General features: G+C 44.0%; 2 protein-coding genes across 2 annotated transcripts in view; both read left to right on the top strand.

Annotated features, from left to right (window-relative positions):
* Positions 1-18,819, top strand: part of RFX3 (regulatory factor X3) — a 241,362-nt gene that overhangs the window by 46,405 nt on the left and 176,138 nt on the right. The gene's annotated exons all lie outside the window — the stretch shown is intronic.
* On the top strand, positions 14,947-16,725 carry LOC311520656 (uncharacterized protein). The gene is made up of 2 exons (XM_084628260.1): positions 14,947-15,428; positions 16,089-16,725. The coding sequence occupies exons 1-2, from the start codon at positions 15,050-15,052 to the stop codon at positions 16,337-16,339; spliced, it is 630 nt and encodes a 209-aa protein (XP_084484386.1). The 5' UTR covers positions 14,947-15,049; the 3' UTR covers positions 16,340-16,725.

Here is an 18,819-nt window from a genome sequence, read left to right as displayed (position 1 = left end):
CAAAACAGTTCTGGTTCATGAACTTGGAACAATGTCTGCATGCCTACCAATCAGAATCTTCCCATTCTGGGTCTCCTAACCCAGGGTGGGATGTGGGGGGAGAGACCAAGCATCCCAATCTGGTCTCTCTCCACGTCGGGGCCTGGTTTTTGGATGGACGTCGGAGATAGAATGTCCATGTTCATCCCCTGTTCAGGTGATCCTTAACCAAGGTAGAGAAGAGTCTACTAGAACTTGCTATCTTGCCAACTGGAGACACTTTTCAGCCTGGCACGATTACACCAACATTCTCCAGATACTTTAGGCATCCCAGTTGTTCTAGGCTATCTCCAGTCCCTGAAGACTTCAGGTCTCTCTTAGTTTGCTAAGAGTACACCAAGCAGCAATTAGCGTCTTCTTCCCTCTGGTAGAAGGATATGCTGTCTTTAGTTAGCCAGCTACAGTATGATTCATGAAAGGCCTGATCAGGACCTTTCCACCAGTGCTTAAACCTACCCATCAACGGGACCTTAATCTTGTCCTGTCCAAACTCACTAGTTTGCCTTTCGAACCCACAGCAACTTGTGCCATGGCCCACCTGTCCACAAAGTGGCATTCTTAGTAGCTCTCACCTCAGATAGGAGGGTCAGCAAGCTCAGCGCCATCGTGGAGGACTCTCCTTCTACCGTGTTTCAAAAGGAAAAGGTTTCTCTTCAACACCACCCCAAGTTTCTCTCCAAGATTGTTTCAGAGTTCCACATCAATCAAATTAATACTTCCTGTATTTTTCCTGAAACCCCATGCTTCCCCTGAAGACAAGAGATTTCACTCCCTCAGTGTCAGGCATGTATTCACCTTCTACCTGAAAAGCCCATTAGGAAATCATCGAGACTCTTTATCACCATAGCAGAGAGATCATGTGGACAAGCCATATCCTCCGAGAGGATTTCTAATTGGGTCTTGTGATGCATCTTATGCTATGTCTACACTTTGCAGCTTACAGTGGCACAGCTGTGCCACTAATGCCTTGCTGCTGCTCTTTGTCGGCAGGAGAGAGCTCTCTTGCTGACAGAATAAAACCACCCCCAATGATGGGCGGTAGCTTTGTTGGCAGGAGAGCCTCTCTTGCGGACAAAGCACTGTCCACACCAGTGCTTTTTGTCATTAAAATTTTTGTTGGTCAGGCATGTGTGTTTTTCACACCTGACCGACAAAAGTGCAGTGTATACATAGCCTTAGAGTGCTACAAGGTAGCAAACATCCCCTGTGGGTGTCACAGCTCACTCCATACGAGCACAAGCTGCTTCCATGGCATCCCTGTCAGATATTCCTCTGCAGCACATCTGCAGAGTGGCCACCTGAAGTTTGATCCACATGTTCATGATGCGCTACATTGTAGTACACGCCTAGGCTAAGGATGCAGCAATGGTATTGGCAGTATTGGAAATATCTTTACTACCAGCTTTCTCGCACCTGCCTCCAGTTTGAACACTGTTTGCCAATCATCTACATATGGAATATGTATATATACCATCACTCGAAGTAGTGGACGTTGCTTACTGTAACTGGAGGTTCTTTGAGATGTGTGGTCCCTATCTGGATTCTACTACCTGCCCTCCATTCCCTCTGCTTTGGATCCTATTGGATTTGCAGTAAGAAAAGGAACTGGAGAAGCGTCAACCAGAACTGCCTCTTATATTCTCGGTTGGGAGTACAAGGAGAGCTACTATGTGTGCACGAGCCAACGGATGCTGCTTTGAAGAATTCCCGGACTCGCATGCATGCATACCCAATGTGTGGAGTACAGATAGGGACCACACATCTCGAAGAACCGCCAGTTACAGTAAGCAATGTCCACTATTTTGAGTGATGGTACGTACGTTTATGTAACCTCCACATTTTGAAGCATTCTAGAACAAGAGGGTCTTCTGGATTAGAACTCAATATGAATGCATATCTATTTGGATTATATTGTGAATACCTTTGAGAGAGAGAACTTTTGCTGAGGTTACTGAACCTAAAGCATTGGGACTCAAACCCCATAGTGTTGTATGCAGGCAGACATTTTGCAGAATGGAATGGACATTGATACATATTTAGAAATGCATCGGGTGTGACCAGATTTATTTTAACCAAGAACTAGAATCATGATTGGTAAGGAATGTAATGATTAAAGGGAATATCTGCTTATCTTAATTGAAATTCCATTTTTGAAGATTTTTTTTCTTGATATTTTGATACTTTATATAGTTACATTAAACTTTGGAGGAACGGTTTTATATATTTTGCTTCTAAAAGTAGCTTCCCTGAAAAGATTGTCCAGTCAGAAGGACTGTTGAACAATTCAGCCTTAAAATCTGGTTTTACAAGTTCTTTTTTGAGCAATTGCACATGTCTGTTCCACTGTAGGAATGTGTGCGCCCAATGCACAGTTGGAGCGTTTCCCCTCAAGTGACTTGAGTGCCCCCTGCTGCCTCGTGCTACTATGGAAAGGTATAAAGGGTGGAGCTGCCCCTGACCCCACTCAGTTCTTCCCTACCCTGGTTGTTGGAGGTGCTGTTCTTGATTTTGAAAGTCCTTTGTTTCTTCTTGTATATAGTACCTGTTGGTTAGTTATAGTCTGGTTTTAAGGCTGTTTTTTTTTCTGGCATAGTATTAGAATTAGGTTAGTGGTTGATAGTTTGGATTGGATGGTCCCCTCTTCCTGGATGCTAGTGCTGGTATCAGAGTCATGCCTCTGTGTCTGGGCTTCATGTTCTGTCACTCTTGTAGCAAATGAATGCCTGTCACTGACCCCACCACAGCTGTCTTAAATGCTTGGGGGAGGCCGATGTCAGTGACAAATGTAACGTTTGCAAGGGGTTTAAGCCCTGTTCTGAGAAAGAGCAGCCAAACTCAAGTATTTGATGTTGGAGTCAATGCCCCATCCACTGTTGGAACCTTCTCACTCAGCGGGTGCCGAATTCATCCATATCAGTTAGCAGTTCTCCTTCTGGTTTGGCTGAGCCATGAGACAGGTCTGCATAGCCAGTGCTGAAGAAAAAGCACCATAAGTCTGATAAGAACTTGGTACCGGAGACTTCAAGATCCTCAGCACAGTAGTTGAATGCACATAAGAGGCATTCCCTGATGCAGTTCTCAAATCATAAGAGGTAATTGACTCTGGAGTCTAAGTTGGCGCTGTTGAGACAGACTCCTGAGTTATCTGCCTTGATGTCTTCAGCACAGCTATCGATACTGCAGGATCAAGAGTCTTTCCCAATGCTGTCTATGCCCTAAGCTTAAGTGGCAGCTTGTGAGTTGTTATTAACCTTGTCAACACCTGTTTTCCTGGCTATTCAGGACTTTAATCTGGCATCCACGTCTGAGTTGTCAGTGTCAACTGTTCCTGCTCCAGCTCTGACTGGCTGTATGGTAGTGTTGGACCCAACAGTTAACGTGACTCTCAGCTCAGTACCGACTGGAGGGAAATCAGCCATGATTTCACCAGTACCTTCATCCCAGCCTCTAAGCCTATCTCTGCTGGGGTCAGCTCTCTTCTGGATGGAGGAAGCAGATTCATCATTGGATTCTGAGGTCGTTTCTTATGTGTCATAGCCTGGACATGTACAGCAACCCTGTGGAGTGCTTATCCTCTGTGGTACCAGCCACTGTCGCAACATGACCCATCTCACAAGGACTAATGGCCCAGACATATCAGTGACCTTTCTGGAACCCTTGGGGTTTCTCTCTTCAGTTTAGGGCCTCACTGCACTCTTTACCTTACACTTCTTCAATTGGGGCATTGTGAGCTACTGCATCAGACTGAGCATCTACCCATCCTTGGTACAGGGCCTGGTACTGTACATAAGAACGGCCATACTGGATCAGACCAAAGATCCATGTAGCCTAGTATCCTGTATTCTGACAGGTGCTTCGGGGAAATGAACAGGAACAGGTAATCATCAAGTGATCCATCCCCTGTCACTCATTCCCGGACTCTGGTAAACAGAGGCTAGGGACACCATCCTTGGCCATCCTGGCTAATAGTCGTTGATGGACCTATCCTCCATGAATACATGCAGAGATTCACTCTCAAGAGTTGCCCTTGTAGGAATCAGAGGAGGCTCCACCTCCTTCTTCATCCTTTGACAAGGCAGTGGTAGCAGATTCTGTTTCTCCCCCACCTGATGGTTGTATAGTTGTTGAAAAGGATTGCTACAGCTCTGGATATTCAGCCAGAGAAGGTCAAGGAAAAGCCACACAGGCTGTGAACATTTTAGCCTCAGTGGGACCCTTCTAAACTAACTCTCCCTATTAATGAGGCTATTCTTGCGTTTGTTAGATTGTTATAACAGACCCCATCTTCCCTGCCCCCTAATGCAAAAGGAGCAGAGAGAGGAGATACTATATTTCTTTGCATGGGTTTGAACATTTCTATAACCATCACCCTCTGGGCTCCCTGGTAGTCTCTGCTGCTAATGAAAGAGAGAGACGGGGTCACGAGGCATCAACAATGAAAGGTTAAGAAACAGGTCTTATTTGTAAGGAAGCTTTATTCTACAGGAGGTTTGCAGCTTAGAATTGAGAACCAGCAAGCTCTGCTGGGTTACTACGATTTTAGCCTCCAGGATAATATTTTAAAATTTAAGGACAGGCTTCCAGATGATGTGAAACGGGAATTTTGCTGCGATAGTGGATGAGGGCACATTAGTTGCCAGATTGGCTCTGCAGGCTGGTCTAGATGCAGAGCAGTGTCCTTAACCATCACTATGAGGCAGTTTTAATGGCTGCAGTCATTTTGTCTCCCTCCCTCTGTGGTTCAACAGACCATTCAAGACCTCCCATTTGAGAGTCCTTTGCTCTTTCTGGAAAGACTGATAAGAGGCTGCATAGTCTCAAGGATTCAAGAGCGACCCTTAATTTTCTAGGTATTTATGTGCTGGCATCAAAAAGAAAGCCCGTTTGTCCGCAGCAGTCCCAATGTTATCAGAGTTTCAGACCTAGAACCTGTCCAGGAAAAAGGGCAGAAGTTACAGGAGAAGTCCGCCACCTGCCTCTTCTTCTGTAGCTGCCAGTTCATCTAGACAAGCTGGATTCTTGAAACGAACATTTTGATATTTTGGTCAAGGGCAGACTGCCTGTCCCCAGAGTGCCATCTTCCCCTCCCCCTCCCTCCCATTTACTAATTACCTATCCCACTTCTTAATTGCTTGGTGTCATGTCAACACGCATGGATAGATCTTTAGCACAGTGGAACTGGGATACACCCTTCAGTTTATTTCTATCCCCTCTCTAGCCTTCCTTTCCAATCTCTCTTCAGGGACCTCTCTCCCAAGGTCCAATCTCTTCTTCTCTGTTGTTCAGGGGAAAGGGGATTTATTCCTGCTACTTCCTAATTCCGAAAGCAAAAGTGGGTCTTAGGCCAATTTTAGATCTAAGAGATCTTAACAAGTTCCTGAAGAAAATGAAATTGTGGATGGCCAATCTGGATTCATTTATTCCTTCTTTGAATCCTGGGGACTGGTATGCCACTCTCAACTTAAAAGGTGTATTTTCACGTAGGAATTTTCTGTGGCTCTGGTGAATTGCCAAGTTTCATGATCAACAGATCCTACTATCAATTTGCACTGCTAGTCTTTGTCCTGTCAGCAATGCCTCTTGTGTTGACGAAGTGCCTGGTGGTGGTAACAGTGTACTTGAAGAGGTTGTGTGTCCATGTTTCCTTACCTAGACAACTGGGTGGTGAGAGGCCAGTCCATGTCTTAAGTACTGTCCAGCGTGGCCATTATCCAGTCCACTTTTGATGCCTTGAGACTGCTAATCAACACAGAGATGTCGATCTTGACTCACATACAGAAAACAGTATTCATTGGAGTGGTCCTGGATTCTATGAAGGCCAAGGCCTTCCTGCCATGGTTGAGATTATAAACAATGTGAGCCATTGCTCTTAGACTTAAAGGCACATCCTGTCACTACAGTACAAAACTGCGTCCAGCTTCCTGGGCATATGGCACAATACACTTACGTAATACTGTATGCACTTCAGAAAGTTACACGATTGATTAGCCTTGGTGTATTGACCAGTCCATCATCAGATGGTGGTTCAAGTACCAAATCATGTCCCTGGACTGGTGGATAGAACCCTTGAATATTTGCACAGGAATTTCCTTTATTCCTCTGCAACAGATGCTCACCCTAGTCACAGATGCATCAGATCTATGTTGGGGGGCTCGCTTGGGTCTCCTGCAAACACAGGGATCACTTATGTCTCCTTCAGACACAAGGTCTGTGGTCTGCCCAGGATCTACAGCTACATATAGAAGTAAGAGCATTATGAGCCGTGTATTTGGCTTGCATGACATTTCTTGTAGATATCTAGGGACATAATTTGTTGGTGCTAACAGAGCAGCCGGGTTTTACATGAACAAGCATTACATTACAGCAGCCATATTTTACATGAACAAGCAAGGGGTAGCCTGATGGATGCAACTGTGCCAAGAGGCAATTCTGCTTTGGGATTTCTGAATCTCCAACTCTATCCACCTGAAATTTGGCTACCTTCCAGGAATACAGAATGCTCTGGCAGACTACCTAAGTAGGTTGTTCACCAATCACCATGAGTGGTCTCTTCATCCAGATGTAGCCAGATCCATTTTCCATTTGTGGGAAACTCCTTAAGTGGACCTATTTGCAACAAGGACGAAAGAAAATGTCATCAGTTTTATTCCTGAGCGGGTCACAGCGCAGGTTCTTTGACAGATGCCTCCCTGCTAACATTGTCAAACGCCCTGCTGCATGCCTTCCCTCTGGTTGTGCTTCTGCCCAAAGTTTTGTCCAAAATCAAACAAGACCAGGCTTATCTTATCCTAATAGGCCCAGAGTGGCCTTATCAGCACTGGTTTAGAGCTTTACGAACCCTATTGGTCAGACCGCCACTATCACTACCACTAGAAGTAGACATGATCTCCCAGGACTGCAGCTGCCTTCTCCATCCCAATCTGCAGGCCATCCACCTGTTAGCCTGGGTGTTTCATGGCTGACATGTTTGATAGGGGGTTTGTTTTAAGGAAGTACAGGAAGTGCTTCTAAATAGTGGAAAGTCCTTTGCCTAGGAGTACTTACCTGACTAAATGGAAAAGATTCCCTGTCTGGTCCCAACAGAAAGATGTTTCCCTGGCCTGGGCTCATATCCAGTATGTGTTGGACTGTCTCCTGTTCCTGAAATAATAAAAGTTAGCCATTAGTTCCATCAGAGTACACATAGCAGCTATTTTGGCTTTCTCCCCTCCTGTTGGTAATCACTCACTGTTTTCCAATCCTATGTTTATCAGATTTTTGAAAGGTCTGGACAGGCTATAATCATAAGTTCAGGAGGCTGTCCCTCCATGGAACTTGAATCTAGTTTTAGCAAAGTTGATATGTTCCCCACTTTGAGCCACTGGCAACCTGTTCCCTGCTATACTTTTCAGTGAAAATGGCTTTTATGGTTACTATTACCTTGGCCAGGAGAGTGGGGGAATTGCAACTTGAAGTGTCAGAATCTCTGTATACAGTCTTCTATAGAGACAAATTTTACTTCCACCCTCACCCGAAGTTTTACTAAAATAGTTTTTTCTGTTTTCATATTAACCATTTACTGACCTACTTTCCAAAGCGTTATACTCATAACGAGGAAACGCTCCGTACTCTAGAAGAGGTTTGGCTTTTTACCAGCATCAGATTAAACCATGTAGGTCTTCGATGCAACTGTTCAAAGCATCACAGAAACGTATGACTTGCTGGGTCCTCGATAGGTCACCTAGTCCAGTCCCTTGCACTGAGGGAGGACTAAGTGTTATATAGACCATCCCTGACAGATGTTCGTCTAACCTCCAATGATATATATTCCACAACTTCCCTAGATTATTTGTTGCAGTGCTTAACTATCCTTACAGTTGGGAAGTTTTTCCTAAGGTTTAACCTAAATTTCCCTTGCTGCAGTTTAATCTCATTACTTTTTGTCCTGTTCTCAGTGGAGAAGAACAATTTATCATCCTCCTCTTTTTATAACAACCTTTTAGATATTTGAAGACACTTTTCATGTCCCCCGTCAGTCTTCTCTTTGCCAGACTAACCAAACCCAGTTTTTTTCAGTCTTTCCTCATAGATCATGTTTTCTAGATCTTTAATCATTTTTGCATTTGTCCTTATTGAATTTTATCCTATTCATTTCAGTCCATTTCTCCAGTTTGTCAAAATAATTTTGAATTCTAGTCCTGCCCTCCAAAGCGCATGCAATCCCTCCCAGCTCGGTATCATCCTCAAACTTTAGAAGTGTACTCTGTGCCATTATCCATTATTCACCACTTTTCATCAGGACTGCAAAGAGAATGAAAGGCTGTCCAGTGTCTTACCAAAGGATCTCCTCTTGGATATCCAGTTGTATTTGATTATACATACATACATGATTGGCTAACATAATGTCCCAAAAAAGAGTGGTGGCCTATTCATCCAGGTCTCAAGAAGCTTCTGGCTCATGAGTTCAACTTGAATATTTATAAGGCAGCAACCTGGTCATTGTTTCATATGGTTGCGTCTCACTATGCAATCTCTCTGTAATTCAGAGGCTATGCAAGGTTTGGATGAGTAGTCCACCAGTTCCCTTTTCAAATAGACTCTGAGCCCACCTCCAGTTCGATCTGCTTGTGAGTCACCTACAGTGGAATGGACGTGTGCAATCACTTGAAGAAACAATTACTAACCTTTTTCTGAAACTTGTTCTTTGAGATGTGTTGTGCATATCCATTTGACAACTCTTCCTCCTTCTTTGCCTTTCAATCTGGTAAGAAGGAACTGAGCAGGGATTGGATGTGGCTTCACCCTTTATATCTGGGCACAGTAGTGTGAGGCAGCAGAAGGCTCTCTGGTAGCCCTGACAGGTATTGTAGAGGGAAAAATCTCCAACTGTGCACAGGGTGGCATGCACCTACAGTGGACTGGACATGTACAACACATCTTTAAGAAAACAGGAAAAAAGTTAGTAATGGAAACTTCTCACTGAATCACTGGGAGAATTTTTACTCTAAAAATGGCTTTTCTGTTAGCAGTCATTTCATGTAGAAGAGTCAGCGAGCCAGGGCCATTATTAATTTAAAAAGCCATCTTACGGGTTTTTTTGTTTTTGTTTTTGTTTTTTTGACACACTATTATTCAAGCTGGATCCTGAATGTTTTTCAAAGAGAAATAGTCTTCCACTTAAATCAGCCTATTTCTTACATTCCTTCTTTCCTCAGCATTCCTATAGCTTGGAGAAATAGTTACATACACAGAGTGTAATCTTTGCAATGAAGAAAACCTCAGAGGAAATCTGTCCTATGGGAACCAAACAAGGGATGCAAAGCATCTCAGTCAACTCTTTTTAGGTTGACAAGTCAACTCTTTTTTAGGCCTACAGATGATCAGTAAAGAACTCACTGTAGGAGTAAGGACACGCTCTACCAAACTAGAAGGCTGCCTATTGGGCAGAATAGCAAAGATACAACAGATCTCATCATGAGATATATCATCTTGGTGTATCTTTTGTAGTGCTTAGCAAAATAGAAGTTTTGTTTCATTCACTTTTGGATGAAAAGTCCTCCAGTCCTCTTCTCTTGGTATCTTTCATCAAAGACATTTATTAATTTTTGAAGGAGGAAAAAAGGGTTGAGAGCTTTATTTGGTTTTGGAATCATTTTCCCCCTTCTCCCCTTTGTTGGAGGATATTTGCTGCTTTTTTTGTCTCCCCATCAATTCAAGGTCTCTGGAGCAGCAGGTACTCATGTGGATAGAAAGGGAAAGTAAGTTTCCCTTATCTTTAATCTTATCTTTTCCAAAGTGTGCTTCATCAGAACCTACTTTGTGCATTTTATTCTCTGTTGTATTTCATTGATTGGACATGCATAGGGGTATTCTTCCTAGTATAAACATTTGATCTGAAGAGTGAGGGAGAGAAAAAAATGGAAGAACTATAAGTTTAAAATAAAAATCTTTCTGCCTGGGTAATGTTTGAGTAATGATTTTTCTAAAATAGACCTTAGTTCTTTGTATTTCCTCAGCTATGGTAAGATGCCTAATGTCTGAATATGGCTGTATTTCTTTAAGCAGGCTAGCAGGGGAATTTAAGAGAGATTGTCAAATTAAAAGTCACACTTCTATCAATTATTTTTTAGTTCAAGCTTTCTCAATCACAAGAGGAATCTCATATATTACCTCTGGTGCTTGAGGAATAAAGGTAGAAGACCAGTATGAGACTGACAACAATGGGTACACACTTCAGAGAAGGTGAAATTATGGATAAGGAAAACTAATTTCACCTTTTTTCCCCTCTAATCTCTTTCAGTTATATAATCTTAAATGCTTCTTGTAATAATGATAGATTAAAAAATTCACAAAAACGTAGTATTTTAAGTCGGTGTTCCTTTTTAACTATTTTGTTTGCTTAGTGTCCTTAATGATTACTAAAACTGTACTTACTGATTGCATAAACTGAAGATTTCTTCAGTTGAAGTAATCTAGCAAATGAAATTCAAATAATCTTACAAAAACCATTACTCATTATAGGTCCAGTAGCCAATCAGGTACTATCCATGCTTCAAATTTTCAACTATATTAAGAAAAATAATAGTTTAAAAGTGGTCAACATAGTTCATGTTACAACTTAAAAATAACATTTTACAGAAGTGTTAAAGTCCTCCAAATGTAATTTTGAACACAATTCTGTTGTACACAGTTTAGTTGTACTATGAATAGGTCTTGCAGAAAAATTGTATTAGTCTCCTGTAATGCACATCATTATTCTGATAAAATAAGCACTTGCAACATGGTTCAAAGCAGGAAGTAAATGCTCTGTTTGTTTGCACAGGCAAATACATTCAGATATCTATATACAGTTTTGTATTTATGTTACCACAAGTATGTTCACCTATGGTATTTGAACTGCAGTCATGTAGGGCTTGTCTTCACTGCAACAGTTAGCTAGAGTTAGTACACTCAAGTTACTGCACTGGAGTTAGCTTAGCTTGAGTGAGAGCGACCACACAGCAAAACCACACTAGAGTTACACAGTGATTTGATTAGAAACACAGAGTGATTGGATTAGTTTCTGATGTAAAGGGTGGCAGCTCAGGCTAGCTGCTTTAGTACAAACCTGCCTGGATCCTCGGGTACATATTCAGGTGGCTAACCCAAACCACCACCTGCACTATTGTTCTAGATCAAGCAGAGCTAATGCGTGTCTGTTTATTCGCTCTGGGAAGCATGCTTACAGCTACAGTGTAAATGTATTCTCAGTTTATACTTTCTTTTACTACTCTGTGAAGACAGAGAAAAAAAGACTTCCAATAATGAGTGCACTTCAATACAAGCAGGACAATGGATACTTTATTGCGTCCTACGATTCCCTGCATTAAAAAGCATATCCAAACTTGTTTCTGAAGGGTCATGAGGGTGTTCTATCACAGTTGTAAAAATGGAGTAACTTAACGTGATTGTGCAGGTTAAGCCATATTAGCATATTTTGAAAACAATTTAACTTTGTGTTGCTATGAACACAACCTTAGAGTTAAAAAGAATTTTTTTTTTATTCCTATAGCCCAATGTTTGAGGACTCCCAAAATTGTAATTTTTTAAATCATGTCTTTATTTTCTAAGGCAATATCCTGGTTCTGAAGTGCTTTCTTATCTTTATTCAGGGCAGCAAATATTATTATGTGCTGATGCTCAGTTTTCAAGATCTGTGGTCACCTTTTCATTGCTTTCAGTTTCTCAGATCACAACAGGGGCCATAATGGGGGCTGTCGGACCTAGTGGTTGACTCCAGGAGTAGAGTTGGGTTGGAGTCACGCCAATGGTCAAAGCCAAAGTCAGCAACTGAGGTCAGGGCAAGGAAGCAAGAACCAGGAAAAAGTTGTGGTGAGAGGGACAGGGACGAGGCATGGTAGTAGGAACAAGAAACATGAAATAGCAAGAACAAGGAGCCAGAACTAGTTGAGGAATCAAGGACTTGATCTCAGAGGTCTAGGCAGTAACAGGCCTAGTGATTAGATGCTCAGACAGGGTGTGGGACAGGAACAGGAAGCTGTATACCCAGTGGTGTCCAATCAGCATCTGCTGTCAGTCATCTGACGCAGCTGAATAAGCAGGTGTTGCTTCTGGTAGTTGAATATTAGTAGCAGTTCCCTTGTCAGTGCTTGCAGGTGCTGAGTATAAGACTCCTGCTTGGGAGCCTCACAGGCCTAGGTTTTAGACTGATGGTGCCTGACAGATCAGTTCTCTACTTACTAATTTTTTTTAAAGGTTCTTGCATAAACATTTGGTTATTTTAATTGACGCCTCTTCTGGATGTTGGTTATACTCCCATACTTACAAAATTTAACAAGAAAAGAAGCTTTACTGAGGTCTGTGGTTTCTCAGACACTTGTGGTTTAAAAATGTTCTTTGTGGTGGATGATGTTTCCCTTTGCAATCTTCACCTCTTATCTGGGTGGATTATATTAACAACTGAATATCTTCCATCAAAAGTGATATCAAAGTCTGAGAGAGGAAATAACCTACAAAATTACAAACAAGCCTCTTGCAAGAGGATATCCATTCTGTCGCTCAGTTGTGCACACTTCTATTCATTTTTTATTTATTTTAGATTATTTTAGAATTACAGCTCTTTTAATGCCAAAAGTGGTATGAAGTTGAGAGCAAATATGAGATTTTAGTGTTGGGGATTCTGATGGCTTTTCTACTTCATTATGAAAAGCCTTGTTTTTCTTCTCTTCTATATGTTTGGCTTGATCATTAAAGGAAAGAGTTTGGTTATTAATCTTGGCTACAGTATATGCATAAAAGGAAACAAATAACAACTATTCACAATAGTATATGGTTGTTGGTCAAATGACCCACTGCTTCAAAAAGCCCACAGCTTTCTGGCTCATAAGCACTTACCTGCTCCCCCCCCCCAACCTTTCAGGAATTAAAAGCAAAGGCCATCATACTGAGCTCACTAAAGAGCATTTGCAAAAAGCACAAAAGAGAAAGGTGGATACTTGAGGAGAAAAATTGCTTTAAAAAGGAGAGCAGTGGAAAGAGGAAGAGGGATTTGTTACCCTTTAAAAATGTCGTTTAAAAAAAATTGTCCCCATCACCTTTTAAAACAAAACACCGAGGAAATGTGTAGCAGACGCTCTGTCTGTAGAAAGGCAGGTTGATTTCTTGTGCACGTGATTTCTGGTTTAATTAGCATTTATCAAAACTGCTTTGGCTCAGTTTTATATAAAAACATCAACTTCTAGTTAACTTATACTTTTAAAATTGAAGTAGCCTTAAGTAAGAGCTATTGAAACATTTAATAATAAGGCCAAATTTTCTTGAGTTGAGAATGAGATTGGAGTGTTATTTCCTGACATTAACAATCTAGGTATGGACATTCTTTGATCCTAGTTGAGTTAGCAGGCATCTCTCTCTTTCTCTTTTATGCCTCTCTATTCCATGTGAAACATAAGGCCTTCGCTATTGCCTTCCATCTTTGCCAGCCTCCTGCTGCAGTCTTAGCTTCTTCCCATGTCACTGTGAGCTTTCAGTTCTACTTTACTGTGTGTTTCCATGTTATCCTTGGTCTACCTCTTGCTCTGGGTTTTCTGCCCAGTGCTTGTCTTATGATATTCAGTTCTTTACTCCATGTATGTCGTAGCCAGCTCTGGTTTCCTGTCCAAGGTCTAGAAGCATTTCTGGTGAAATCTTGTCAAGGCCACTTGCTTTTCCTGCGGCTCAGTGCTCTCTCTGCTTCCTCAGTGGCAAAAGGCTGTAAGATGTCTTCCTCATTCTGAGGTGGGGCCAGTCTGTATCTGCACCATTTCCTCTTTACTGACTCCTCAAAGGGCTTGTTCCTGCCAATCCCTGCTGGCTTTTGTTATTTTACTTAGGTGTGTGGTGATGCTGTTCAGGGACGTTTTACAGTGACATATAGATGGTGGTTTCTGTGCTGCTCCATACTTCCTTATGAGTGACGATGCTTTCCTGCTAGACCTTGCCATATTTATATCAGATGCAACTTCTCCCAACATTCCATGCAACTAGCGTTGAGACTGACACTGAGGTGTTTTGCTAGGACAGGAGTGATGATCCCCATAACAAACACTATCCCAGTGAAATTATGGAAAATCAGACTGGAAAAAATACTCAGAGCTGACCTATGAGTATATATTGTGCATACTGCATAATACCTCTGTAGAATGGGTAACATAGTTATCTCTGTCTTGTATACTTTGTGGGACTATATAACCATGTATGGACTGTTATCATTCCTAAGTGTCGTCCAAAGACAATGTTGTCCAAACTGTTGGGACTCAGTGTGTTCCAGAATGAGGCTGAAAAGCCAATGATTGGGAGGTCCAAAAATCTTTGATATCAAATCTCTATTTATTTTAGATACTTACTACATCACTGTAGTAGTACCTGAGCGCCTCACAATCTTCAATGTGTTTATCCTCACAATCTCCTTGTGAGGTAGGGAAGTGCTATTATCTTCACTTTTACAGATGGAAAACTGCGGTGCAGAGGCTAAGGGCTTGGTTACACTTGCGAGTTAGAGTGCATTAAAGGAGCCCCGGGCGCACTAGCTCACTACCCGTCCACACTGGCAAGGCACGTAGAGCGCTCTGACTCTGCCACTAGAGCGCTCCTGGTACTCCACCTCGGCGAGTGGAATAACGTTTAGTGTGCCCCCGCTGGAGTGCCGCGGCACCAGTGTGGACCCCCTGTTCTGTTAGTGCGCTCTGATCAGCCTCCAGAAGTGTCCTACAATGCCTATTCTAGCCACTGGTCAGCACTTTGAACTTTACTGTCAGACCCGCCCTTTAAATCTCTGGGAATTTTCAAAATCCCCTTCCTGTTTGCTCAGCCAGGCGTGGAGTGCTCTCAGCGAATCTTTTCAGGTGACCATGCTGCCTCACGCCAGGTGATCCCCAGTAAGGAGCAATGGCAAGTGCTGGACCTCATCAGTGTGTAGGGGGAGGAAGCTGTCCAGTCCCAGCTGCACTCCAGCCGTAGGAATTACGACACCTTCAGGCAGATATCAAGGGACATGATGGAAAGAGGCCATGACTGGAACATATTGCAGTGCAGGGTTACAGTGAAAGAGCTGCGGAATGCCTACCGCAAAGCCCGCGAAGCAAACAGCCGCTCCGGTGCTGCCCCTGCGACCTGCCATTTCTACAAAGAGCTGGACGCGATACTTGGGGGCGACCCCACCTCCACTCCGAGTACAACCATGGACACTTCAGAGCCCAGTTCAACAAGGCAGGAGGAGGAGGAGCAAAGCGGGAGTGAGGGTGCTGAGGCAGAGGAAGACACCCCAGAATCCCTAGATGCATGCAGCCAGGAGCTGTTCTCAAGCCAGGAAGAAGGTAGCCAGTCACGGCGGCCGGTGCTTGGGAAAGTACAAACACCAGAGGAGGTTCCTGGTAAGCGGCTTTTATTTTGGGAGGGAAGTTATTCGGTGCGGGCTCTTGGGGCGAGGAGGGTTAGGGCTGCATGCATGCCTAGATGTGGAATAGGGCATTGATATGCTCTCTCACATTGCGGCCTCAGTGATCTCTTCAAAGGTCTCATCCAGAACTTGGGTAATGCGCTTGCGCAGGTTTCTCGTGAGAGCCACTGTGGTCCTTGTCCCAATAAGGCTAACTTGTCCGCACCACTGTACCATGAGGGGCAGGGGGACCATCGCTGTACACAGGCAAGCTGCACATGGGCCAGGGTGGAAGCCACATTGTAGTAGAAGACCCTCCCTTGCTTCCCAGGTCACACTCAACAGCGAGATATCTTCCAGGACAAACTCCTGTGGAAAATGTGGGGACAGTGTTCAGTATAGGGGCTCCCTGTCACTGTTGGCTCTCCCCAAGGCACAGAAACCCAGAGGATGGTACAGCTGTGAAACAATCAGTCACTCTTGATCCTGTGCTTACCCACCATTTTGGGGCTCCCGTGCATTAAGTGCGCTCGCTTTGGGATGGGCAAATTATGCTATTGTGTAGAGTGTGCTTGTCCTTAAGTACAGAGGAATCATTGCTCTGTCTGGTGTGAACAATGCTGCCTCTGTTAAGTGTTGCATTTTTCATTTACAGATGCAACCTTGAGATCTCAGCCGTCTGTGTTATCACCAGCTGAAAGACTCCAAAGAATCAGAAAGAGGCCACGTAGAAGCAAGGAAGACATGTTGCATGAAGTAATGCAGCATTCAAGTAATGAAAATCAAAAAGTGCAGGAGTGGCGGGACAGTGAAAGGAGGATCCGCCAGCCGAATGAGGATTGCCAGCACCAAAGCACAGAGCAGCACAAAAGCGCGGTGCTCTGGCAGCAAAGCACGAATCGTTGATAAGCATAATGGAGTACCAAGCGGACTCTATCCAGGCACTCGTAGCCATGCAGGCGGAGCACTACCGCGCCTGCCCCCCCACCCCTGCAGCTCTTGTCTCAAAACTCTTTCCCTTGTGCCCCCATTTCACCTCCAACCTGCTTTCCCCAACATCCGGGTTCTTACCGCCACCAGCTGCCTCCAACACCTGTAGCTTCACCACCCAGCCCTGAAAACTACGACCCTTACCCACTGCATTCAACCCCTATCACCATGCAGTATAGCCATCGTGAAGTGCAGCCCTCATTGCACAGCATTCCAGACAGGAAGGCTGAGTATGATAACAGGACCGTTCACAAATCTGTGATTGTACCATTCCCCACCCCACACCCTTGCCCTTTCCGTTTCCCAAGCAGTTGTGTTTCTTTTCAATAAATGGATTTTCTTTTCAATAAATAGATTTTTTGGCTTTGAAAACATTCTTTATTATTGCATAAAGTAAAAGATACCTTAGCCCAGGAAAGAAACAGGCACTGCATATCAGCGTAGCAAACACAGGTTCCTACTAACATTGGAACCACTGCACTTCACTTCCGTGCAGGGCACCAGACATGACTGGTGGCTTTCAGCCTCAAATTGCTCCCTCAAGGCATCCCTAGTCCTTGCAGCCCTGCGCTGGGCCCCTCTAATAGACCTACTCTTTGGCTGTTCAGATTCAGCCTCCAGGTGTTGAATCTCCGAGTTCCATGCCTGAGTGAATCATTCATCCTTCCCTTCACAAATGTTATGGAGGGTACAGCACGCAGATATAACTGTGGGGATGTTGTCATCGGCCAGGTCCAGCTTCCCATACAGAGAGCACCAGCGGCCCTTTAAACGGCCAAAAGCACACTCCACACTTATTCTGCACTGACTCCGCCTGTTATTGAACCGCTCCTTGCTGCTGTCAAGGCTCCCTGTGTAGGGGTTCACGAGCCATGGCATTAAAGGGTAAGCGGGGTCTACAAGGATCACAATGGGCATTTTGACTTTCCCTACAGTGATCTTCTGGTCTGGGAAAAAAGTCCCAGCTTGCAGCTTCCTGAACAGGCCAGTGTTCTGAAAGATGCGTGTGTCATGCCCCTTTCTGGGCCAGCCTGCGCTAATGTCAATGAAACCACCCACGGTGAACCACAAGCGCCTGGAGGATCATAGAGATATACCCCTTCAAATTAACATACTCTGAGACTAGGAGGGCTGGTGCCAGAATTGGAATGTGTGTGCCATCAATTGCCCCTCTGCAGTTAGGAAAACCCATTTGTGCAAAGCAATGTCATGTACGTTACAAAGAGTCATAGTTCTTCTGAGCAGGATGCAATTAATGGCCCTGCAAACTTGCATCAACACGATTCCAATGGTTGACTTTCCCAAACTGGTTAGCGACCGATCGGTAGCTGTATGGAATTGCCAGCATCCAGATTGCCATAGCCACCTGCTTCTCACCGGCAGGGCAGCTCTCAATCTCGTGTCCTTGCGCCACAAGGTGGGGGCGAGCTCAGCACACAGTCCCATGAAAGTGGCTTTTCTCATCTGAAAGTTCTGCAGCCACTGCTCGTCATCCCAGACTTGCATGACGATGTGATCCCACCACTCAGTGCTTGTTTCCCAAGCCCAAAAGTGGCAGTTCACTTTGAGCATGTCCGTGAATGCCACAAGCAAACTTGTGTCATATGCGTTACTTGAGTCGATATCGTCGTCGGAGCCCTCACTGTCACTTTGGATCATAAGGAATAACTTGACTGCCAAACATGACGCGCTGCTGAGACTCGTCAGCATACTCCTCAGCAGTTCAGGCTCTATTCCCGCAGATTGAAAGGGAAGACAGAGTGCGCAGTACAAAAAACGTTGAAAGATGGCGCCAATTGTGGACAGAAGCACAGGGATTGCTGGGATGCGAACCGATCCATAACGGAGCGTTGGGACAGGACCCAGAATGCCCCGTGCTGCCCACCCCCTCCCCACAATCATCAGAATGGGAAGAGGTGCTCTGTGGGATAGCTGCCCGTAATGCACCGCTCCCAATATCTCTACAAGTGCCGCAAACGTGGCCACGCCAGTGCACTTGCCGCTGTCAGCATGGACAGACTGCAGTACTTTCCCTACTGTGCTCTCTGAAGGCAGGTTTAATTCAAAGCACTCTACATCTGCAAGTGTAGCTATGCCCTAAGTGATTTTTACTCATAGTCACATGCGACGTCTGTGATGGAGCAGAGAATTGAACCTGGCTAGGTCTCCCAGGCCTAAACTAGTGCCCTAACCACTGCACCTCTCTAAATTAAGGGTCTGGCCTGTCTCGCACTATTCAGCTGTGACCTAAAAAAGAATCCAGTCAAATGATATCTTCAAAGATACATAATTACCAATGAGTAATTTAATTGCTGCTTTATGGTCATCTCTTGAAATTGATAAGATTAAGTGAACTATTTTCTTGCTCTTACAAATTAGTCTACTTTTATATTTTC

Source organism: Lepidochelys olivacea (assembly GCF_965140295.1).
Source record: "Lepidochelys olivacea isolate rLepOli2 genome assembly, chromosome: 5".
Taxonomy (NCBI): Eukaryota; Metazoa; Chordata; order Testudines; family Cheloniidae; genus Lepidochelys; species Lepidochelys olivacea.
Note: the sequence above shows the minus strand (reverse complement) of the source record. Positions and strands in the feature narration are given on the sequence as shown.